This window comes from Stegostoma tigrinum, chromosome 1, assembly GCF_030684315.1.
Source record: "Stegostoma tigrinum isolate sSteTig4 chromosome 1, sSteTig4.hap1, whole genome shotgun sequence".
In the NCBI taxonomy this organism is placed as follows: Eukaryota; Metazoa; Chordata; class Chondrichthyes; order Orectolobiformes; family Stegostomatidae; genus Stegostoma; species Stegostoma tigrinum.
In genome coordinates, this window is record NC_081354.1 from 104,953,783 (window position 1) to 104,979,214 (window position 25,432).

At 41.2% G+C, this 25,432-nt stretch overlaps 1 protein-coding gene across 1 annotated transcript in view; it reads right to left on the reverse strand.

The window, feature by feature from the left end:
• nfxl1 (nuclear transcription factor, X-box binding-like 1) overlaps positions 1 to 25,432 on the reverse strand; it is a 146,258-nt gene that overhangs the window by 81,030 nt on the left and 39,796 nt on the right. The window contains exons 10-12 of the mRNA XM_048542041.2: positions 19,192 to 19,314; positions 9,434 to 9,524; positions 2,116 to 2,236 (exon numbers count right to left, since the gene is read on the reverse strand). Of these exons, the coding sequence (XP_048397998.1) occupies positions 2,116 to 2,236; positions 9,434 to 9,524; positions 19,192 to 19,314 (335 nt within the window). The remainder of the gene's footprint in view (positions 1 to 2,115; positions 2,237 to 9,433; positions 9,525 to 19,191; positions 19,315 to 25,432) is intronic.

Here is a 25,432-nt window from a genome sequence, read left to right on the forward strand (position 1 = left end):
CAAAGCAAACTTGCTTTTGACATATGCAAAAAGGTCCAAACCAATCCAAGGATTACAAGAAACATCTGATAAAGCAAAAGGAAAAACAAAGGGCAGACTTTTGTACTGAGATCAAACCCTGAGGCATAAGGATGACAACAAATTTATAAAAATCATAACCGGACTTTAGGGATTAAGTTTCAGGGAATGGTTATACAGTGAGGCCTGTTTTCTCCAGAATTTAGAAGGTTAAGGGGTGATCTGATTGAAGACTTCAAGATGCTAACAGGAAAAGAAAGCCTCGATTTTAAATCTGAAATGGATAAATCTTTGTGCAAAGACATTAAGAGACATGTGCCAAAGGAAAAGTGAAGAATTAGCTAACAGATCAGGCATAATGTCATTGAACAATAGCATAAGGTCAAGGAGCTGAATATGCTACTCCTGTTCCTATGTACCTAACGGATAGATAGTATGCAATTAAGGTTCACCAGACTTGTTCCCAGAACGGCTGGACTATTCAAGGAAGAGAGATTTGGCAAACTGAGTCTGCATCTGCTAGTTTCAAAGAATGAAAGGTAATTTCTTATGGGGAGGCAATGGCTCAGACGTATTATCACTAGCCTTTAACCCATAAGTTCAGCTAATGTCCTGGGGATCCGGGTTCAAATTCCATCATGGCAGATGGTCAAATCTGAATTCAGTAAATAATTGAGAACTTCCTGGTAACTGCGAAACTGCTGTCAATTGTCAGAAAACCCATCTGGTTCACTAACGTACTTTAGGGAAGGAAATTGGTCATCCTTACCTGGTCTAGACAACGTGACTCCAGACCCATAACAATGCAGTTCACTCTAAACTGCTTTCTGGGCAATAAATGTTGGCTTGGCCAGCGATGCTAACTTCCGTGAGTGAATTTTTTAAAAATTAAAACCTATAAACATACTTAACGGGATAGACAGGGTAGTTGCAGGTAAGAGGTTTACCTGGTTGGGGAGTCTAGAACCAGGAGGCACAATTTGAAAAAAGGGATATCACTTGGGTTGGAGGCAAGGTAAATTTTCATAGAGAATTCCGAAGGTTCATAACCCTATCAAAGGGCTCAGTCATTGAGTATATTTAAATACCCACCTGGTTCACTATTTTCTTTTATGAAAGAAATACTTGGAGTACTGCGTACAGTTCTGGTTGCCGCATTATAGGAATGGTGTGAAAGCATTGGAAAGGGCATAGACGAGATTTACCAGGATGTTGCCTGGTATGGAGGGAAGGTTTTATGGGGAAAGGCTGAGGGACTTGAGGCTGTTTTCATTACAGAGAAGAAGGTTAAGACGTGACTTAATAGAGACATACAAGATGATCAGAGGATTAGATAGGGTGGGCAGTGAGAGCCTTTTTCCTTCGATGGAGATGGCTAGCATGAGGGGGCATAGCTTTAAATTGAGGGGTGATAGATAATAGGACAGATGTTAGAGGCAGGTTCTTTACTCAGAGTAGTAAGGGCGTGGAATGCCCTGCCTGCAACAGTAGTAGACTTGCCAATTTTAAGGGCATTTAAATGGTCATTTGATAAACATATGGATAATAACGGAATAGTGTAGGTTAGATGGGCTTCAGTTTGGTTTCACAGGTCGGTGCAACATTGAGGGCTGAAGGGCCTGTATTGCACTGTAATGTTCTATGTTCTTAATTTGCTATCTTTATCTGGTCTGGCCTAAGTGTGACTCCAGATCCACAGAAATGGGAGTGACTATTAATTGCATTCTGAAATCGCATGGCAAACCACCCAATTGTTGTGCAATTAGAGATGGGCAACAAATCATGGCTTAGCTGGCAAAGCCCTCATCTCTCAAACAGATGACAACAAACACAATCACAGCAATGCCTGCACTTAAAACCTAAGGGCTAAGAGTATTAATCGTTCGTTAATGGCACTCGGGCCAGAAATCCAAATTTAACATAATCTGTTCAACCCTCTCTAAATCCACCGAAAGGACTGATTAACTGCAGCAGCACAACACAGTTAGTCTGAGGGTAGCATGATCTAAAGATGCATCTTAAACTAGCTAGAACAAATATAAAAGTAATTTCCAGAGATCATAGAAGGTTATAAGAATTGTAAAAATGCGCACTGACCTGCACAGCTCTTTGCATCTTGGAGGTTTAGTAGTACGTTCTCTGCCACAAGGTACAGCCAGAACAGTCGCACTACAATTACATTTTATTTCTATAGTCTCTGGACATGGGTAGCAAGCACCTAGTAATTTGAAGAAAAATACTTAAAATAGAATCGATTCAAAGTGTGTAAGCAGCTGAAACACCTGGCAGATTAAAATAAAAATCATTTTTAATTACATATTTCAACATTAAAAAAAATCAACTTTGGTTAGAAAAAGACACCATCTGTCTCAATCTTTCTGTCCCTCCAACCACATATTAGTGAAACCAAGACTCTAATTTTTACGAGATAATGGGAACTGCAGATGCTGGAGAATCCAAGATAACGAAGTGTGGAGCTGGATGAACACTGCAGGTCAAGCAGCATCTCAGGAGCACAAAAACTTTTTTGATGTCTCGGGCCTAGACCCTTGATCAGAAAGGGGGGATGGGGACTGGATTCTGAAATAAATAGGGAGGGGGGGGGGGGGGGAGAGGCGGACTGAAGATGGATAGAGGAGAAAGCTTGTGTGCTCCTGAGATGCTGCTTGGCCTGGTGTGTTCATCCAGCTCCATACTTTGTTCACTGGAATTTTTAATCGCGCCTTTCAAAGCCAATGGATGGTCTAAAAACGCGTTATGGCCAATGAAGTGCATTTGAAAGTGTAGCACTCTTGCAATGCAACAGCACTGTACAACACAAGAATTACTGTTTATATTTCCAACCACAGTACAACTAATTAGAATCTTTCCATCTGCTTTAACGAAATCTTTGTAAAATAGAACTCAATTAGAATCAAGAACAAGGTTATCGTATCTTCTGAATTTGTTCCTGGTGAAGAAGCACTGATCAAAAGCTTAAAACGCTATGTCGGATCATCTTGGAGTTTGGCAGAACTTATGGATAGGGTTTTGCTGTCTGATGGATTTATGATAACGGCACGAAGAAATGGGGGGCGACAAAGAACAAGTATCATTGCTCTGGCAACACTCGTTTATAAATTTTTCACCTACATAGGAAAACAGGATGTTTGGGGCGACTTATTTTTAAAACATAAAACTTTGTTTTTCCTCCCTTTCCATCAAATCATGCATCTCACATGTAAGATTTGTATTTTCAAAAAACAGTTAAGAATTTGCAACATTTTGCTCACTTCGAAAATCATTGCCATAATGCCTTTAATATCTTGAAGTTTATTGGCATCTATCTTGAACATATTCAGCAATTGAAACACCACAACTCTCTGCGTTAGGAACTTCCAAAGATTCACATCAGCAAAAATTCACAAAGTCTTGAGATCAACTTTGAGAGGTCTCTCTCTCATTCACAAACTGTCTCCTAATTCTGGGTCCACCCAACCCAGGGGAAATATCCTTCATATATGTACTTGGCTTCAATTAGATCTACCTAGCTCAAGTGAGATCATCATTCTTTCATCTAAACTATAACTGTGCATTCACTCTTCACAATATCTCTACACAGGGCCAGCCCGGGATCCTCGAGATTCATCGAGAGAATGTGTTTTCTTTAATTCATTGACGAGGTGAGGGCATCACTGGTTAAGCCAGCATTTATTGCCCATCCCCCAAGTGCCGACAGTTAACCACATTGCTGTGGGCCAGGGCAGGAAATGACGGCAGGGCATTACTGATGGGTTTTTCCAACAATCAACTATGGTCATCTTTAAACTCAATTCCAAAATTTTTACTGAATTCAAATTCCACCATCTGCCAGACAGGATTTTCAAACCCTGGTCCTCAGAACATTACTTGCGTCATGACATGAAGAGTCTAGCAATACCACCACCAGGCCATCGCCTTCCCGATATTAAAAAGTTGCATGTCGAATGTCTTGTGGATCTTCCAATAAGATAGTATCTAAATTATAAACAAGGCATCTTTTACTCATGTAATTTCTAGACACAGAAGGTGGCAGATCATATCTTGACACTTGAAATTGTGGTGCTTTAAATCATAGAATAGAATTATATAATCCCTGAAGTGTGGAAACAGGCCCTTCAGCCCAATAAGTCCACATCACCCCTCAGAGCATCGCACCCATGCCCACTCCCCTGTAAGCCACCTAATGTACACATCCCTGAACACTACGGGCAATTTAGCACAGCCAATCGATCTAACCTGCTCATCTTTGGACTGTGGGAGGAAGCCAGAGCATCAAGAGGAAATCCACGCAGACGCAGGGAGAACGTGCAAACTCCACACAGGCAGTCGTCCAAGGGTGGAATCGAACTCAGTTTACTAGCACAATGAGGCAGCAGTGCTAACCACTGAGCCACCATGCCACCCCAAGGACAATAAATTATTCTTTATTTTGCATCTCAAGCCATCTAAACATCCAGCCTATACCTCCAAAGCACATTCTGTGCAGTACTCTTCCTGTCAGGGAATTTGACATCTAATTCTGCAATCCGACAAAGATATACAATTGAATCACATATTATGCAAGGCTTACTCAAATGACAAAATATTCATAAAATTTATACTAGATACAGCAGGACTGCAGGGCCTAGAACCTACCCATTGTTTGTGGGAATTCTTAGCTAATTCCCAGACATCGCACTACATAAATAATGCTTTGCAAAGGTGCATTGCTAGGTTTTCAAAGTATAGTATTAAATGTGACATTTTTCATTTATTCTTTTATGCAATTCATGTTAGATCTAATAAACAGACATGATTGAAACAGCAAAGCTCTTTGTGATCTATGATTATAGCACAAAGGTGGCTTTACAGTAAACTTCATAGTTCTTATTCATCTGTCAAAAGGACAAATTCTGCATTTCCTATCTATTTTGCTCTATTAAGTTGAGTTAACTCTAGTGACCTTTTCACTAAATTTCTGATGTATAAAAGTGCTCTTTTTCATCTATTTTCTTTAATCAGATTGTAAGGGGAGGTAAAGGTTATTTCTTATGAAAAACCATCTTGTACAGTCTTGGTACAAATGATCTTTGCATAAATCAGATCTGAACAAATGGCACGCACAATACATGTTGGAGAAAGACAATTTTATGCCAAATAAAAACGTTAAGTTTAATGAAGTGATTTTGTTTGACCGTTATCCCTTTTAAACCTCGTAATAAATGTAACATTTTCAATTTGTTATTGTGGAATTGAAGATTAATTCAACATTTCTGGTAGGAGTTGTGCTAAGAGTTAGGATTGTCACTGTTTCTGACTCTCATTCCTCAAAAGCTTCCCATTACTAATGTTGAATCAGCCCTAGCAGGGAATTGTAATATACAAGTTAGCTACAAGGAAATAACTTCACTTTTCCCTTCCCCTATAAATGAATACGGATTTTTTGTGCCATTATTGAGAAAACCCATCTTAACTTGGGTTGTAAGGAAGATTTTTTATATGGAATTTATTTAGCCCCTCTCTTGTTTATAGTCTTTGAGGGTGCAACATACATATTTTCATACATGTTTAAATGTTTATTAAAGTGCATAAACTAAGTAGCTAACATGCAGCAGTTTGGCTGTTCTTGACAAACTTGTTTAATTTTTTTAAAATTCTGCCTCCCATCCCATGGTTTGGCACTCTCTTTTCTATCTTCTGGAACCTGGTGTGTTGTGTTTATTTGCATAACTACCAGTACGCAATAACACTGTGGTGGACTAATTCCTGGAACGTGTAGATGGTGGTTCCTTAAACCAAAATGTTGAGGGATTTAGGAACAGGTTATTTTAGGTCTGGTTTTGTGAAAAATGAAAGGGTTAATAATAACCTTGCCGCAAGAGGTAAGATAATGTGAAAGTAACATGGTAGGGTGTGAAGTAGTCCAATCGCAAACTAGGGTCCTAAGTCTAAATAAAGGAAGCTACAAAGGTGTTAGGGGTCTGTTGACTGCAATAAACTGGGTAACCTCATTCAAAGGCACACAGGGACTAGACAATGGCTAATATTTTAAGGAATGAATGTAGGCATTGCAATTGTTATATATTCCTTTCAGGTGAAAGAGCAAACATTAGTTGGGTATCTGATGGAACGTCCATTCCGACTGCACAAGTGCCACTTCAAAGACACTCAAAATCCAACGTTCAATATTTATCAACATCCAAAATAAAGCAACCCGATAGATTTGCATGCTATTATTTTAAACGTTGACACCCTCCAATGACAGTGCATGCTGCCTGAAGTGTGCACTACCTACAAGATGCACTGTGCATGCTTGCCAAGGCTCTTTCAACAACATTTCTGAAACCCAGGATCTGTATCACTGAGGAGGACAACGGCTGCAGACACATGCAAGTTTCCCTCGAGGATGCACATAATCTTACTAGGAAACATATTGCCATTACTTGCAGTGACATAATTAGGATCCTGAACTTTTGTGATTAGACCCAGGTGAGATGGACTGCCATGGTTCAAGAAGTCAGTTGACCATGACCTTCCCAGGGCAATTGGGAATGGCAGTAAAAAAAATTGGCCTTGCTAGCACCACAAATGTTTCTTAAAAAAAAAGTTTTTCCTCTCATATTCTGTTTTACGTTATCTGCCAATCTACATTTATGCTTTCTTTGCCTTACTTATTTTTTCATTCCCCACCTCTTTATATTCAGCTTGCTCCTTTCCTGAATTATGAACTTAATGTTTGTCAAAAGCCACTTTTTGCTGTGTCATTTTAATCTATATATATGTCAAGTCATCAGGGAACTTCAACGCTGAATGCCTTACCATTGCTACATATGGGAATGCTCCTAGCCAAATTGGACTTTCTTTAAAAAAAAATCTTAGTTACTGATACTTTGGCCATTATTCCAGGAACATTTGAATACAAGGCCAAAAAAGCATTGCTGCATTTGTATAGCCTTAGTGAGATCACACCTGTGCAGGCAACAAAATGCATACTTATCTTACGAACACTTCTATTAAAATTTGCCACTTCTGCGTATCTCATTTTTATGCAATTACATTGTTTTGCTATGCCATCAAAATAGTTAGTCTGAAAAAAAATCACTGCAGTAAAGAAAATGCTACATCCAAATCAATCTTTAAGAAAGAGTTATATTTAAGGCAGCTTCTACCAGTTGTTTCTAATTAATTTCAGTTCACAGGGAATGAGAAGAATGCATACCAATCACGATGGAACACCATGCAGACTGCAATGCAGTCATGATGACCTTGTTGTTTCTGCATCATTAGCCAAATCTATTCGCAAAGTACAAATTATATCCCATGAGCATCAGGGAAAGAAACACGCCTTTTATGTTTGTAGAGAATGCCGTTTCTTTTGAAAAGTTGAATACCAAACTTCAATAAGCCCAACCCAAATGAATTCAAGTATCTAAGTTACGGTCAATTCAAGACTCATTCTTTACAGGAGTAGGAATTAAAAGGCCTAATCTAAAAATTTATGCAAAAAATCATGGACTTTCATCTCAAATTATTTGTACACAAGACTTTTGTGTTTTTCAGTGTTGTTTTTTAAAATTAATTTTTAAATATTAATTCTATTTCTTCATAAATAAAACTGATTTTTAAAAAATTATTTGGTCCCAAAGACTGTAAAATCTAAACAGGAATTATGCTATTCAGTCCCACCAATCTTTCTGCTTTTCATTCGGCTACGAATGATGAGAATTAAAAATCCTTTTCTATCATATCCCTTGCAACTCTTATGTACCACAAATCTTTCATCTTTGAAAACTGAACTGACCCACAGCCAAAAGCCTTTTGAAGACTAAGTTCTATATTTCTACTATTCTTGTGTGAAATTCTGCCTCTTTATCTCTTCCCTGAATGAGATAGCTGCTGTCACAAGATGGTGAGATTGTTGTGGATTCACTCCTAGAGGAAACCACTCTTCTAAACATACCCTATGTAATCCCTCGATTACTTTAAATACCTTGACAACATTATGCCAAAAGTATCTAAACATAAGGAAGTGAAAGTAAAGTTATTGAATAAACTTTACAAAGAAGAAGGACGAACAAAGAAAATTACAGCACAGGAACAGGCCCTTCGGCCCTCTAAGCCGATTGAGATCCTCTGTCTAAACCTGTCATCCATTTTCTAAGGGTCCGTATCCCTTTGGCCCCTGCCCATCCATGTACCTGTCCAGATACATTTTAAAAAGACACTATAGTGTCTATGTCTACCACCTCCGCTGGCAACGTGTTCCAGGCACCCACCACCGTCTGCATAAAGAACTTTCCACGCATATCACCCATCAACTTTCTTCCTCTCACTTTGAACTCATGACCCCTAGTAATCGAGTTCCCCACTCTGGGGAAAAAACTTCTTGCTATCTACCTCGTCCATACCCCTGATGATTTTGGAGACGTCAATCAGGTCCCCCCTCAATCTCCATCTTTCTAATGAAAATAATCCTAATCTACTCAACCTCTCTTCATAGCTAGCACCCTCCATACCAGGCAACATCCTGGTGAACCTCCTCTGCACCCTCTCCAAAGCATCTATATCCTTTTGGTAATGTGGCGACCAGAACTGTACGCAGTACTCTAAACGTGGTCGAACTAAAGTCTTATACAACTGTAACATGACCTGGCAACTCTTGTACTCAATACCCCATCCGATGAAGGAAAGCATGCCGTATGCCTTCTTCTTGACCACTCTATTGACCCACATTGCCACCTTCAGGCAACAATGGACCTGAGCACCCAGATCTCTCTGTACATCAATTTCCCTCAGGACTTTTCCATCTACTGTATAGTTTGCTCTTGAATTAGATCTTCCAAAATGCATCACCTCGCATTTGCCCGGATTGAACTCCATCTGCCACTTATCTGCCCAACTCTCCAATCTATCTACATTCTGCTGTAATCTCTGACAGTCCCGTTCATTATCTTTACATTTTAATCCATTTGTTTCCAACTTCATTCTTATGAGTTTGCAGATTGCATCAGCCATCTGATACAAAGATATCCAGTCCACTGGTCACCAACCAGATATTTATGGTAATAACAAAGAGACGCTAGAAATCTTTCTAAATTAAATGCAGAGAATTCCAAGGAATAGAAATACCTATTGGAAACAAAATCCATTATGATTATTATAAAGAACATGGACAAAAATCTGTAAGAAATATTTAAAATAACACAGAACGAGTAATCGAATGTGACTTGGTAGCCAGTTTCTTTAGGAGAGCTAGCATTACATGTTGAGATAAATAGCCTCTTTCTGTGATGTGAAATTCTGCTATTAACCTAAAACAAGGAAACATTATATTATTTAAAATAAAAGTTACTTTCTATTTCAGTATGCAATATTGCAATTAAACTAAATTGAATTTCAAAAGAATGAAAATTACCTCTGTGACATACTGATGGACATTTGTGGTTTCTACAACCAAGTGTTCGACCACAGTTTTGATCACATGGAGGACAATTCCCAGAACAGCACTAAAAACAAGGAGTGGAGGTTAACAACATTGAAAAGCAACGCTCTTACTGTCATTTCAGAACAATAAATGCTGAAATTCAAAATTAATTGCCATCTTCAAAATACTTTGCAAGTTTCTAATGTAATCCCTTACAACTCTTAGCTTTAACTTAATTACTTCACCTTGAAAGCATGAAACCATGTGGCTGAAGACACTAAGTGGTGCTGCAGCATGGTCCTAAGGTTAATGCTTTAAGATTATAGTACCTGATCAGTCTAACATTTAACTCTATGGAAAGTGTGCAACACAAAATTGTACACTTAAAACCAAATGCCCAGGAAATTAAAATCCTGACATCCCTCTGCTTTGTTCTAAAGCATGTACACTTCATGATTATTTATGGGATTTAATTTTTTCAACCCACAGAGCAACCAAATAGAATAGGACACACTATATGTCACATTATGTTCTATTCTGTCAACTATAGCTCAGTCAGTGGTAGTGCTCCCCCTGAGTTAAAATGCTCTGGGTAAAGTCCCACTTTAGGACCGCAGTACAAATTCAAGGCTGACACTGCAGCACAATACTGACAACATGCCACACAACACAGCTACCAACTTCTGAACACGACACAGAATTTCCTTTCATCCTCCCAAGTGGGTGTAAGACTATACGTGGCAGCAAGGGTGTTATGCAAGTTGTCCTATTCAATACCTTTTCCCTTATTCAACATCACAAATTATGATCATGTAATAAATGTGAAATTATTAATTATTATGGGAGTTTGCATTGTGAAATTGATTGCAACATTTCCTACATTAAAAAATAGTGGTTACACTTCAAAAATACTTAATTGGTTGCAAAGCGCTCGAAGATATGGATACTATCAAGGAGAGTGGCCTCTCAGGGAAAAGCAGCAGCAGCCAGTCTTGTTGCACTATGGTTAGTTCTACTGCAAAGAGAGGGGTAAAAAGTACACCAGGGCAATAGTTATAGAGGGCTCAATTGTAAAGGGAACAGACAGGCATTCCTGTGGTCACAAACGAGACTCCAGAATGATATGTTGCCCTCTCTGGTATTAGGGTCAAGGATGTCTCTGAACAGGTACAGGACATTCTGAACAGGGAGTGCGAACAGCCAGTGGTCGTGGTACGCATCAGTAAAATGGGGGATGAGGTCTGAAAGGCACAATACGGGGAGCTAGGAAGAAAGTTAAGAAATCGGACCTCGAAAAGGTAGTGATCTTAGGATTACTACCAGTACCATGTGCTAAACAAAGGAGAACTGTCGGGATATACTGGACGAATACATGACTGCAAAGATGGTGTCAGGGGAAGGTTTCCGATTCCTGGGACATTGGGAGCAGCTCTGGGAGAGGTGGGCCCCATACAAATTGGATGGGTTACACCTCGGCAAGACCGGGACTGACATCCTATGGGGAGAGTTTGCTACAGTGGTTGGGGAGGGTTTAAAACAAATATGCCCGGGGATAGGAATCTATGTAAAGAGTCAGAGAAGATAGCAGCAAGGACAAAATCAAAAGCTAGAAAACGGGATAAGAAAAGAGACAAGGTGAGAAACAAAGGACAAGATTCAAACAGGGCTATTGAGAATAATAAGGAGACAAATACCGTTAAAAAGGACAAGCTTAAAAGGTAGAGGCTTTGTGCCTTAATGTACGGAGCATCTGCAGTAAAGTGGTTGAACTAATCGCACAGATAGATGTATACGTGTACAATATAACAGGGATTACAGAGACACAGCTGCAGGGTGGCAAGGGATGGGAACTCAATGTCCCAGGCTTTTCAGTATTTAGGAAGGTCAGGCAAAAAAGAAAAAAGGTGATGGAGCAGCATTGTTGGTTAAAGAGGCAATTAACATAATTGTGAGAAAAGATATAGCTCTGACAATGTGGAGTCTGTATGGGTAGCATTAAGAAATAGGAAGGGGCAAAAAGCATTAGAAAGTGTCAAATACAGACCCCCAAACTGCAGTGATTTCCGAATAGCATTAAACAGGAAATTAGAAATGTATGTGGTAACAGAATATCAGTGATCATGAATGATGTTAAACTGCACATAGATTAGGCAAATCAAACTAGCCACAATGCCGTGGAGGAGGAATTCCTGGAGTGTGTGCAGGATGGTTTTCTTGACCAATATGTGGAGGAACCAACTAGACAGCAGGCCTTCTTAGGCTTGGTGCTGTCTACTGAGAAGAGAATCATTGCCAATCTAGCTATGAGACCCCCCCTTGGGGAAGAATGGCAATAACATGACAGAAATTTTTTAATCAAGATGGGAAGCGAGGTTGTTGATTTGGAGACTGAAGGTGCTGAATCTTAATGAAGGAAACTACGAGGCTGAGGCGTGAGTTGGCCTAGTTTAAGGAGTGTTACTTAAAGGGATGACAGTAGATAGGCAATGGCAAACATTAAAGGAATGCATGTGGGAACTGCAACAACTGATTATTCCTGTCTGTCGCAAAAGCAAAACAGGTAAGAGGGCCAATCCATGGCTTATGAAGGAAATAAGAGATAGTACCCAATCCAAGGAAGAAGTATACAAATTGGCAAAGATAAATAATAAATCTGAGGATTGAGAGCAGTTTAGAATTCAACAAAAGAAGGACCATGAGACTGATTATGAAGGGAAAAATAGAGTATGAAAGTAAGCTTGCAGGGAACATAAAGACTGATACTAGGAGTTTCTATTGGCACATGAAAAGAAAGAGATTGGTAAAGACAAATGTAGGTGCCCTACAGACACAATTGGGGGCATACATAATAGGGGGCAAAGAGATGGCAGAGGAACGGAATACAGAAATTGGTTCTATCTTCACAAAAGAGGACACTAATCAGATATCAGAATTGTCGGAGAAGGCAAGATTTAATGAGACGGAAGAGGTGAGGCAGATCAATATCACTGGAGAGATGTTGCTAGGAAAATTGTTGGGATTGAAGGCCAATAAATCCTCCGGGTATGGTATTCTATATTCCAGAGCACTTAAGGAGGTAGCTCTAGAAATAGAGAATGCATTAGTGGTCTATCCAGATTCTATCAACTCTGGTGCAGACCTGGCAGATTGGAGGGTGGCTAATGTCACTCAACCTATTCGACCCATATTACATCAGCTCCCTGCAACAGCCCTATTGATTAAAACATTGAACACTGAACATAGAACATTACAGCACAGTACAGGCCCTTCGGCCCTCGATGTTGTGCCGACCTGTCATACCAATCTCAAGCCCATCTAACCTACACTATTCCATGTACATCCATATGCTTATCCAATGACGACTTAAATGTACCTAAAGTTGGCGAATCTACTACCGTTGCAGGCAAAGCGTTTCATTCCCTTACTACTGAGTAAAGAAACTACCTGTGACATCTATCCTATATCTTTCACCCCTCAATTTAATCATCAGTGGAATACAAAACTGGACGGTTCCAAGTTTGATCCCAAATCTAGAGTGACTAATATAAAAGTGCACCAGTGACTTGTACAGTTGTTTAACAGTATTCTTTGGCTGAAGGTTTCCTTTTCTTACAGAAAAAAGTAGTTTCTGCACATGATCGCAAAACAGTGACACCTGCTGGTAGGCAAGCCTGTTGTCAGTTGAATCAGGATCAAATGCAATTCTGCAACCTTTCAAGTTCAAACAGCTAGCACGTTTTACAGCATTTTACATCCATATGAAGATTATTTGCATAAAATTTGCATTTTAAAACAGACAATTCATTACATTCAAGTTAGGAGCTGAGATAGGCCATTAAAGGTCCTCGAGGCCGCTCTGCCATTTTATAAGATCACAGTTGCACTGTTTGTATTTTGAATTCCACATTCCCATCTATCCCCAAAAGCTTTTAACTCTCTTTCCTGTTAGGAATCTACCTACCTTGCTTAAAAATTTTCAATGGCCAATCCTCCACCACTTTCCAAGGCAGAGAATTCCAAACACTCAAAAAGCATTTCTCTTCAACATGGTGCTATAAGACAATCCCATACATTTTAAAGTGCCCCCAGATGCGTACTCTCACAGGAGAGAAAAGATCTTTTCCACAGCCACCTTGTCAAGATCATTCATGACTTAATATCCTTCAATCAGGTCATCCCTCAAACTTCTGAACACTAGTGATTACAAGCTCAGTTTGTCTGACCCTTCCTCATAGGACAACTTGTTCCAGGTGTCAATCTAGTAAACCACCTCTGACCTGCCTCCAACAAATTGCCATCCTTCCTTAAACTGTTTACAAATTAATCTGCAAGAAAAATGTACATAAACATTTCCTTGCCATATTTCAAATTTCTCCAGTGTCCTGCACACCTAATGAATTACATTCATTGTGCATATGTATGGACAAATGTGAACCTACTTGACATGCAGTAAATAGGACATCTTAAAGAGCAGTGAATTTAATTATAAACTAATTGGTTTTTGAGGATACTGGTTGAAACTTAACCTAAAAAAGCTTCCAACCACATATTTACTCCAACACCAAGATGATCCTTTTATTTTGATAATGTTGCACCGTGCCCTACTTTGGCACATTTATCCCTGAACTTCTCATGCATGCCTTGGTTACCTTAGGATTTGACTGTGCCAAAGCACATTTGGCCTGTCTCCCATGTTCTTTACAAGGTAAATTTAAGGATATCCAAAATTCAACTGCCTGTGTCCCACTCACATGAACTCCTGTTCATCCATAAACCCCTGTGCTCATGGGCCTACATTAGTCCCTCGATAAGGAATTCTTTCATTTTAAACCTTTCACCCATGTTTCCAAATTCTTCCACAACTTCATTTTGGTAATCTTTATTACTTTCTTCTGGCTCAAAAAAGCCTCCAAGATAGCTTGGCCACTTCAGCATTTGATTTTATTTGCTCCACCATTGTGGTTGTTCTTTCAGCTGTTGGGGCCCTAACATCCCTTAATCTCTCCGAAACCTCTGCCTCCTCCTTTCCTGAAGGAGTCTGACATATTGACCAAGAATTTGGGCATGTGGCCCAATATCTTGTTATGTGGTTGGACACCAAATTTTGCTTTAATAACGTTCCTGTCAAATGTTTTGAAACATTTAATTTGTATTGATGGTGCTTTACAAACACAAAATGTTACTGCTGAATATTCATTTGGCTATTAAAATAAATCTCTCCTCTTCTTCAAACAGTAGCACAGGATCTTACAAGATTACAACGTCGAGCCGCATTGGAGGAGCTCACTGAGGCAGTCACATAAGTTAAAGATCTTTTTCAAGAACGCAAAATTCCCAGTTTACCTATCTTTTAGGCCAAGGTTGTCTGAAAGCGCAGATCAGGCGTCTGTACTTAACAGAAATCATTTATCACAGATAAACAACTATGAATTGTCAGTTAGAGGTGAGCTCGATTAATTAAATCCTAATCCGCATATTCCTTCTCCCTTACACACACACACCCACCCACCAACACCCAGTGGTCTGTTTACAGGGATGCTGCTTCTCTGTATTCCTTTCCCTAATGCTCCATTGGTTTGCAAGAGGCACAAAGCTCATTTATAAAAGCTGCCTGTGACGGTAATAGAAGCAGAAACATTGATAAATTTTAGGAGTATTTGTATGTTCTGAGGCATGCAAGGATATGGGCCAAATGGATTAAAATAGTTAGGCAGAGATAACAAGGTGCAGAGCTGGATGAACACAGCAGGCAAAGCAGCATCATAGGAGCAGGAAAGCTGACATTTTGGGCCTCGACCCTTCTTCAGAAATGGGGGAGGGGAAAGGGTCTGGGGGTTTAGAAATAAATGGGGGGAGGAGAAGGTGGATAGAAGATGGATAGAGAAGATAGGTGGAGACAAGTCAATGAGGTGCGAATGGAGCCAATAAAGGTGAGTGTAGGTAGGGAGGAGATAGGTCAGTCCAGGGAGGACGGACAGGTCAAGGGTGTGGAATGAGGTTAGTAGGTGAGAAATAGGGGTGGAGCTTGAGGTGAGAGGAGGGGATAGGTGAGAGGGAGGACAGGTTAGGGAGGTAGGGACGAACTGGGCTGGATGTGGGATGCGGCGGGGGGAGGCGGGATTTTGAAGCTTGTGAAGTACACATTGACACCATTGGGCTGCAGGGTTCCCAAGCAAAATATAAGATGCTGTTCCTGCAACCTTTGGGCAACATCGTTGTGGCACTGCAGGAGGCCCAAGATGGACATGTCTTCTGAGGAATGGGAGGGGGGTTTGAAATGGTTCGTGACTGGGAGGTGCAGTTGTTGAGTTCTGCAAAGCGGTCCCCAAGCATCCGCTTGGTTTCCCCACTGCAGAGGAGGCCACATCGGGAACAGCGGATGCAGTATACCACACTGGCAGATGTGCAGGTGAACATCTGCTTGATGTGCGAAGTCTTCTTGGGGCCCGGGATGGGGGTGAGGAGGCAGGTGTAGCAATTCCTGCGGGTGCAGGGAAAAGTGCCAGGTGTGGTGGGGCTGGCGGTGAGTGTGGAGCGGACAAAGGAGTCACAGAGAGCGTGGCCCCTCTGGAAAGCAGTCAAGGGTGGGGAGGGAAAAATGTCTTTGGTGGTGGGGTCGCATTGCAGATGGCCGAAGTGTCGGAGGATGATGCGTTGGATCCAGAGGTTGGTGGGGTGGTACGTGAGGATGAGGGGATTCTGTTTTGGGTTTTATTGTGGGGAGGGGGTGTGAGGGTTAAGTTGCAGGGACTGCAGGAGACACGGTGGAGGGTGTTCTCGAGTACAATGGGGGGGGGGGGTGGGGGGTGGAGTTGCAGTCCTTGAAAAACGAGGACGACATCTGAGATGTACAGGAGTGGAATGCCTCATCCTGTAAACAGATGTGGCGGAGGTGAAGGAATTGGGAATAGGGGATGCCATCTTTTCAGGAAGGTGAGTAGGAGGTGGTGTATTTTCGGTAGCTGTGGGAGTTGTTGGACTTAAAACAGATATCAGTTTCTAGGTGGTTGCCGGAGATGGAGACAGAGGGGTCCAGAAAGGAGAGTGTGTTTTTTTTCCACTAGTGCAGGCACAAATAGACTGAAGGTCCCTTTTCTGTGCTGTAGATAGTTACAACTATAACTCTAACTTATTAATTAATAAGTCACAGCTTACAACAATTGCTGGAGGAAAAGATAAGTTGGTGTTCTTCAGGCTTAACCTGACTTTTATAGCAGAGAACAGAGATTACTCCTAAGCTGTAGGAAGTTTAAGAACTTTTTCATTATGTTGCTCACAGGCTCAAACTGTTTCACTGTTCAGAAACAGTCACAGGCAGAAAGCCTTTGTCATCAATAACTGGTCACTAGCCCACAGACCAATCAGCTGTTTGTACACAGTGAGACCTTAGCGTGTTTTTGGGGTGGCACGGTGGCTCAGTGGTTAGCACTGCAGCCTCACAGCGCCAGGGATCCGGGTTCACTGTCTGCATGGAATTTGCACATTCTACCTGTGTCTGCGTGGGTTTCCTCCCACAGTCCAAAGATGTCCAGGCTAGGTGGATTGGCCATGCTAAATTGCCCGTAGTGTTCAGGGGTGTGTGGGTTGTAGGGGGATGGGTCTGGGTCTGGGTGGGATGCTTCAAGGGGCGGTGAGGACTTGTTGAGCCGAAGAGCCTGTTTCCACACTGTAGGGAATCTAATCTAATCCATACAACCCATCAACTCCAGCCCATCTGCAACCACAATTCAACCAGCGCCTGTGAAAAGAGTGTTCACAATCGGTGTCAGGTTATTCACCTTCAAAACATACAGCAATCCTTTGTTTTAAAGGAACTCTTCTCTCTTCAATTCACAATTAAAAATGGTTAACATTGATTCTGTGGTTATTAGCTAACTACAACTTTTATTTTAGACTTATGAATTGAACTAAAATTTCATGATTTGCCATGGGCAGATTCAAATTTACATTTCCAAACCATCTGCCTGTGTCTGAATCCAATGAGAATATCACTTTGCAACTATTTCTAATAATGTTAACTGCTGCTTTCAGACGAGATGGAAAATACTTTATCGAAGCTCTTTGTCAAAAACTTGAGCATTTTATATTGAAGAATAGAAGGGAGTTATGAACTTGTCATGCTCTAAGTATTAATGTATAATTGTGAACTTTTCCACGAGAAGATTTTAACAGCTGCAATGTACACAAAGGCACAATTTAATCAATATTAACTCTGACATACAATTCTCAAAATTGACTTTTGCTGCTTGCATTTTCCACTTCTATTTATACATAAGTACTCAACAGGACACATATTTTAGAATTACTCTGTAGACACTCTGAATCTGGCAAGTAAATTATACCCAGACAAATGGTAGATGTTTGAATGATAGCACAGGTCTCAGAGAGAAAACCAGTCTAACAGAGGAAACTTTGAAATCAGTTTCGGCAAGGAGGAGTTTGGCTGCTCTAGCTACAAGATGAGGTTCGATTGCTCCCTGGTTATTCTCTCATTATCCACTTACCACAAGTTTGCAGAATAGAATCTAGGTTATAGGAATTAAATGAACATTCCTCAAGGTCTACTCGAAGCCATCTGCATGCACCAGTGCCTTCAGAAACCAAGTAAGCTACAATTCCATGTGCCTGTTATAGATCATGGAGACTGCTTAAGTAAACTTTTTAAATTGTGTATCTTTTTACTTTTGATTTTTTCCCTTAACCAACTGTTTGTCTGTCTTTGTGTAAGTGGAGGCTAGAATTAAAAAGGATTGGGTTTAAAACATAGATTATTGTTTAACTTTGCTCTACTAAAGCTACTGTACAATTAATGTATTGTTAAATCTTTTGTTTAAGCTATAAACCTGGTGTCTATATCTTTACGCACAAAGTCTGAAACTGGTTAAGAACCACGAGTTAATTTTGAGGGTCATTGAATGTTTAATTTTACTAAATTGGCAAATGTAGGTAAACAGGGGATGATCTGATTTAGCTGTGTCTTCATGGTGCAACATACCTAAGAATTTCATATTCCAATATACTCCTCTACGGCCTATCTTTGTAACATTTTACTCTTTGTAACCTTATGCTTTTCAAGACACTGTTCCCCACATCCAAAATTTTACTGACTTATTAATTGTGCTCACTAAAGTACATTGGCTTCCAGTTGATTAAAACATTGATTTTAGGATTCTCATCTTCATTTTCAAAATCCTTCACAAGATTGCCTTTCACCGCCTCTAACCTCAAATAGCCTTATAGTCCTCAGAGACCTCTATTGTCCTCTAATTCAGCCTGCTTGTGTATCTCCAATATTAATCACTCCACCACTAGTCAAGCTTTCAGCTGTCTGAAATTAAGCTCTGTAAATCTCCCTCTCGACCACTCTTTCCTTCTCTAAATCTTAGATCTTTGACAAAGTTTTTGGACCTCTTCCCTGATACTTTATATAATTTAGGGTCTAACTTTGTTTGAGGTTTTGCCTGATCACATAACTGCGTTTAAGATGCGGTAAAAATGCAAATTGTACATTTCCAATGAAATGCAGTATCTCCTGACTACCCGATTCAATACTTTAGTTAACCCAACAGTTAATTAAATTGAGTTGATAGTTCTTCTCAACTTGTCTAACACAAAAAGGTGAAAGACAGAGTATAAATCTGTTTTGTCATTTTATGGAAAACTGCAATCTAAAGCACTTAAGACATCACCAATAGCTTCAGTGACACTGCTTTAAAAAATAAACATTATAAGAACTTTGGCATTTTTACCTTTCGCTTACACTGATGCCTTTGGCAGTCACGCAATTTGATGCATTTTGTTTCACACAGGTACTCCTTATGACATGGCAAAATCTTTGAGTGTTTCCCACAACGGCATTGTTTTTCCACTTCCTGAAAGTCAAAATCAAACAGTTGAGAATACTACATTAGAAAATTTTTCAGGATGTAGGAGGGGCAGCGTAGGTGGCGTTTGGGCTCGCAGGCCATCCGTTCCCTCTCATGACCGACCACACTCTTTTATAAAGTTTTATTTTTCTTCATTTGAATCAAATTCGTTTTTCTCTTCTCTCTGCAGCCACAATGGTGGAAATAGGTATGCTGTTGAGCAGTGCATCCAGTCTATCCCTTACACATTTTAATGTTCATAATTTCCATAAATACACATAATAAATTATAGAGAAAATTAAGTATTTTCCTTACTGTCAATTGTTTTTCTGAATGCCTTGGAGGTAACAACATTTAAGCAAAGACTTTTTTTTTTCCAGAACGGGGAAGACATTCTTGACTATATTATAAAGGCTTTTTCCCCATTTTAATGACCACGTTACAATCTGAATGTTGAGCATTAGGAATATTCTGGTAATATTTTTTAAATCTAAATGTCAATTTCTTGGAAAGTTCACAGTTATTGTTTTCATTTTTTTGGACACAGTTATTTATGCATACTGTGCTACCTAAATTTATATAGATTTCTTTCAATGATTTTCAAAATGTTGTGCATAGATTACTTAATAAAATTGTGGCACATTGATAGTTTATATGAAATTTAAAAGTTCACCCTGCGTGGTCTCCTAATTTTATCAAAAGGAACACAAATTCCTTGAATAACCTTTTATGATGCACACCATCAAACCGAAATATGAGTTGTAAGTTCTTTATAAATCAGTTCTTTCTAAAAACACATCTTAGGACATTGAGATATGACATCATAATCTTAAATGTAGACAGGTATCTCACTATATTTCGTTACATTAAATAGGTTTGGCGGCACAAAGTAAAGTAACCCTAGATGTTTGAAAGTTTATATGGCAATTATCCAAAAGGAAACCTTTATTTATGCTCAAGTAAGATGTTATGTTTCTCCATTCACATCAAGATGCACTAAACATAGCTGAACAAAAGAATCATCATAATTTGACAACTAAAAACCACAAGTTCTATATTCTGTTACTTAGGTTAATACTAGGCATTGATTTTCACTACAGCTTTATCAGATGGATTTTCAGCTCCCTCAACTTCACAGTTGCCATGGTAATTAAGTGTGAAGCTGGATGAACACAGCAGGCCAAGCAGCATCTCAGGAGCACAAAAGCTTTTGTGCTCCTGAGATGCTGCTTGGCCTGCTGTGTTCATCCAGCCTCACACTTTATTATCTTGGATTCTCCAGCATCTGCAGTTCCCATTATCTTTCTTCACAGTTGCCATGTCTAATAGAAATCCTATAGCCTAGCATTGACAGTGGTTACTCAAGTCACTTCATTTGAATTCTCCTACATAGCATAGTTGTGCAAATCTGTATGCTTTCATTTTCTCAACTTAGGGAAACAAAAATACATCCTAAGTTCCTCTAAAGCTCCAATCTTTCCTCCATTATTGCCTCCAACGTCACGAGTTCTCCATTGTTTAGTTTAACTTTCATTGTCCCCATCTCCCAGAATAAAAATTATCTTCTCATTCTCTATTTGGTATAAACATCATCTCTCCAGTTTCAACCCCTTTTCCTTAAGGGGGGGGGGGGGGGGGGGAGAAGAGGTGTTACGAAGTTGTGTGGAATATTCCTGAAATGGAAGACAGGAATTTAGAATCTGTTGGTAAAAATGATAGTGAGGAAAAGAGATTGTGCTTTGTCTGGGCTTGAAAGTTTACAGGTCCTGTACAGACAGCCCTAAAATTGAAACGAGTCTATCAAAAGGCCTGACAATTGGCAGGTAAAACAGCAGTTTTGTTCTGGTATTGAGACAAATTTGAATTTAGCCAATTAATTTAAACCAAGCACCTAAATACTGAAAATCAATTGAATTTTAAAACTGATGGGTTTCACAGCCTGAAACCAATCATTTAAGAAATTGATGTGTCATCAGGAGAACGGTGGAGGTGGTGGTGGGGTGGCGAGTGTGGTATATAAGTTGAGGGTTTTTGGAAGTCCAGATGATAGCCAACTGTCATGTGAGGGGAAAGCAAGCCTGCCATCTGATTTTAAAAAAGCCCCACATTCTCACAAAAACACTAAGCTCTCTAAGAAAGCACCATCTATCCGAAAAAAGTACCATTGCATTTTAGCTCAAAGTCCTTCCTGAAGAAGTTACAGAGCAAAACATCCCCGACAGCAGAATTGGCGGAAGAAAGACTCTTTGGTGTAACAGAGAAGGCAGAGCGATCCAGAAGACGCAATCTTTGCAAATTTGGACAGATTAAGTTTTATTTTACTGCTGTCTTTTAATTGGGTTTATATAAATTGGACTGGTGTTTATTTAAACAGCATTCCAGTAGAATTTAAGCCAGTTAGTGGGTAGTTGGTAGTCTTGGGGGGAATTGTTCAGTTTGTTGCCAAGTCTGTTAATTTGTTCATTGCTAGGGTTTAATAAATAAATAGTTACTTGTTACTTATAAAGTGGATATCAAAGACTTTCTTTCCTTTAACCAATCTTTTAACAGATTATGAAGGGAGAGGTGAGCTTCTCTGGGTGTTTCAGATTTAATTATTAGAAGGGAACCTCTACTTCTGTCATAACCGATAAACTGAAATACAAGCCCCAATCTATCAGAGGGGTTTGACTTTCCTCTTCTCCATAACAAGTCACTGTGTACATGCCAAATTTCCTTAGCCTTCTGAGCGTTGGTGTGCTTTGACTGCAAAGTCAAGGTGCAGAGACCAGGATTTGAAGGCCTTGACCACCCACCTCAGCACCACTAAAACAGATTGAAGTGTATCTCCACTCCACTTCCTGGAGGTTGATGACCAGCTCCTTCATTTTGCTGACATTGAGGCCGTGACTTCACACCATGCCATTAAGTTGTCTCTCTTTTCTGCACTCTCTCTCGTCATTGTCTGAGATCTGACCCACTATTGGTGTCATCAGCAAGTTTGTAAAACAAGATGGTCCTGAATTTGGCCAGATGGTTGTGAGAGAGTATAAAGGAGTACAGTAAGGGGCTGAGTATGCAGCCTTGTGGGGCACCTGTGTCGAGGGTGCGTTTCACTATCCTTATTGATTACAGTCTGTGGTCAGGAAGTGGAGGACCCATTGCAGAGGGGGGAGCACAGTCCTAGCTCTCAGTTTGGTGATGAGTATGGTTAAAATTATGTTGTTGAAGGCAGAGCTAAAGTCAATCAATGGGAGTCGGACAAAGGTGATCTTGTCATCCAGATATTCCAGGGAGGTATGAGAAACCAGGGAGATGGTGTCTGCTATGGACCCACTGCGACATCAGGCAAATTGTAGTGGATCAAGGCACTTCATAACATCAATGTCAGAGCGGTGGTTGTCATTAAAGATATGTTGCCTCATTTTTCTTTGCCACCAGCATGACTGTTCTTCTTGAAGCAGCTGGGAACCTCACATTATAGTGAGGAAGGGTTAAAGATGTGTGCAAATATTTTCATTAATTGGTCCACTCAGGATCCAAGTTCACAGCTGGGTGCTCCAACAGGGGGAGTTGCTTTGCGTGGCTTCATGCTCAAGAACGCCAACCTGACATCTGCGACTCTAAACATGAGTATAGGTACACCAGTCAGGTCTGGTGACATCATTTCACTGACCTCCTCTTTGAAACGAGCATAGGAACATACTGAGCGCTTTGGGGGAGATGCCTTGTTGTCAGTGATTATGCTCAACTGGGTATATAATTCAGCCAGTTATATCATGTAAGCCTTGCCACAGTTAACATATGCTCATGTGTTTAGTCTGGGGCTCGAGTTTAGTCTCATAGCATCCCTGGTGACTTTGGGAAATTCGCACCTAGATTTCCTGCGTAGGTTAGGGTCACCACACTAGAATGCCTTGGACCTGTACATCTCTGCTCCCCCTGCTTCAATCTAAACCTCACTATCAAACCCGCATATAAGGGGAGGCCCAGTAGTGGTATGGCACCCTGATCTTTAACAGCTGAGTCAGGGTGCCAATCTCTGACACCTCCTCCTACCATCCCCTCAATCATGACCCCACCCCTTACCACCAAAACATCATCTCTCAACACATTCACAACCTCATCATCTAAGATGACCTCCCGTCCACAGCCTCTAACTCATCGTTCTCCAACCCCACACCGCCGATTTCTATCACCTTCCCAAAATCCGCAAACCTAAGTGCCCTAGCCAACCCATTGTCTCTGCCTGCTCCTGCCCCACTGAACTTATCTTTGCTTATCTTGGACGTTGAACAGTTTTTCCACCGCCTCCACGCTTACTTCTTTAATCGTGTGCCGAACTCTCCCCCTACTGACTCATTCTCCCACCTCCAGCACACCGCCTCCTGCTGGACATTACCCCAAGGCCTCCGACACTCCCTCAGCCTCTTCATCTCCAACCGCCGTCGTGACATTAATCACCTCAACCTCTCCACCCATGTCACCCACTCAAACCTCTCCCCCACAAAACGTGCAGCCCTCCGCTGCAATCCCAACCTCACCATAAAACCCACGGAGAGGTAGGCGCTGTTGTAGTAAGGCAAACTGACCTTTACATCGCCGAGGCCAGACGCCAGTTCTCCGACACCTCTTCCTACCTCCTTGATCCAACCCACCCCCGACCAACAAAACATCATTTCCCAAACCATCCACAACCTCATCACTTCAGGTGACCTCCCATCCACAGCCTCCAACCTCATCATTTCCCAACCCCACACCACCCATTTCCATCTCCTTTCCAAAATCCACAAACAGGCCTGCCCTGGTCGACCCATTGTCTCGACCTGCTCCTGCCCCACCAAACTCATCTCCACTTATCTCGACTCCATTTTCTCCCCCTTGGTCCAGAAACTCCCCACCTACATCCATGACACCACCCACGACCTCCACCTCCTCCAAAACTTCCAATTCCCTGGTCCCCAACACCTCACGTTTACCGTGGGCATCCGATCACTATACACATACATTCCCCATGCAGATGGCCTCAAGGCCCTCCGCTTCTTCCTGTCCCGCAGGCCCAACCAGTCTCCATCCACTGACACCCTCAACAGCTTAGCTGAACTCGTCCTCGCCCTCAACAACTTCTCTTTCAATTCCTCCCACTTCCTCCAGACAAAGGGGGTGGCCATGGGTACCCGCACGGAGCCAAGCCAAGCCTGCCTCTTTGTAGGATACGTGGAACAATCCCTCTTCCAAAGCTACACTGGCCCTATCCCCAACTTCTTCCTCCGTTACATCGATGACAGTATTGGTGCCACCTTGTGCTTGCACGAGCTCAAACAGTTCATCTACTTCACTAACACCTTCCACCCCAACCTTTAGTTCACCCTGGCTCTCTCTGATACCTGTCTCTCTCCTTCCTGAACACCTCTGTCTCCATCTCTGGCATCCATCTGGAAACCGATATCCATTTCAAGCCTACCGACTCCCACAGCTACCTAGATTACAAGTCCTCTCACCCACCTTCCTGCAAAAAGGCCATCCTCTATTCCTAATACCTTTGCATCTGCCATATCTACTCCACAGATCAGGTATTCCACTCCTGGACATACCAGATGTCCTCGTTTTTCAAGGATCGCAACTTCCCCTCCACAGTGGTTGAAAAGGCCTCGACTGTGTCTCTCACATTTCCCACAACTCATCTCTCATATCCCCCACCTGCAATAACAACCAAAAAAGAATCCCCTCAACCTCACGTACCACCCCACCAACCTCTGGATCCAACACATCATCCTCTGACACTTCCACCATTTGCAATCTGACCCCAACACCAAAGACATTTTCCCTCCCCACCCTTACCTGCTTTCCAGAGGGACCACTCTCTCCATGACTCCCTTGTCGGCTCCATACTCCCCACCACCCCCAGCACATTTCCCTGCAGCAGCAGGAAGTGCTACACCTGCCCATACACCTCCCCCCTACCCCCATACCAGGCCTCAAGAAGACCTTCCGCATCAAACAGATGTTCAGCTGCACATCTGCTAATGTCGTATGCTGTATCCGCTGTTCCTGATGTGGCTTCCTCTACATCGGGGAAACCAAGTGGAGGCTTGGGGACCACTTTGTGGAACACCTACGCTTGGTTTGCAACAAACAACTGCAC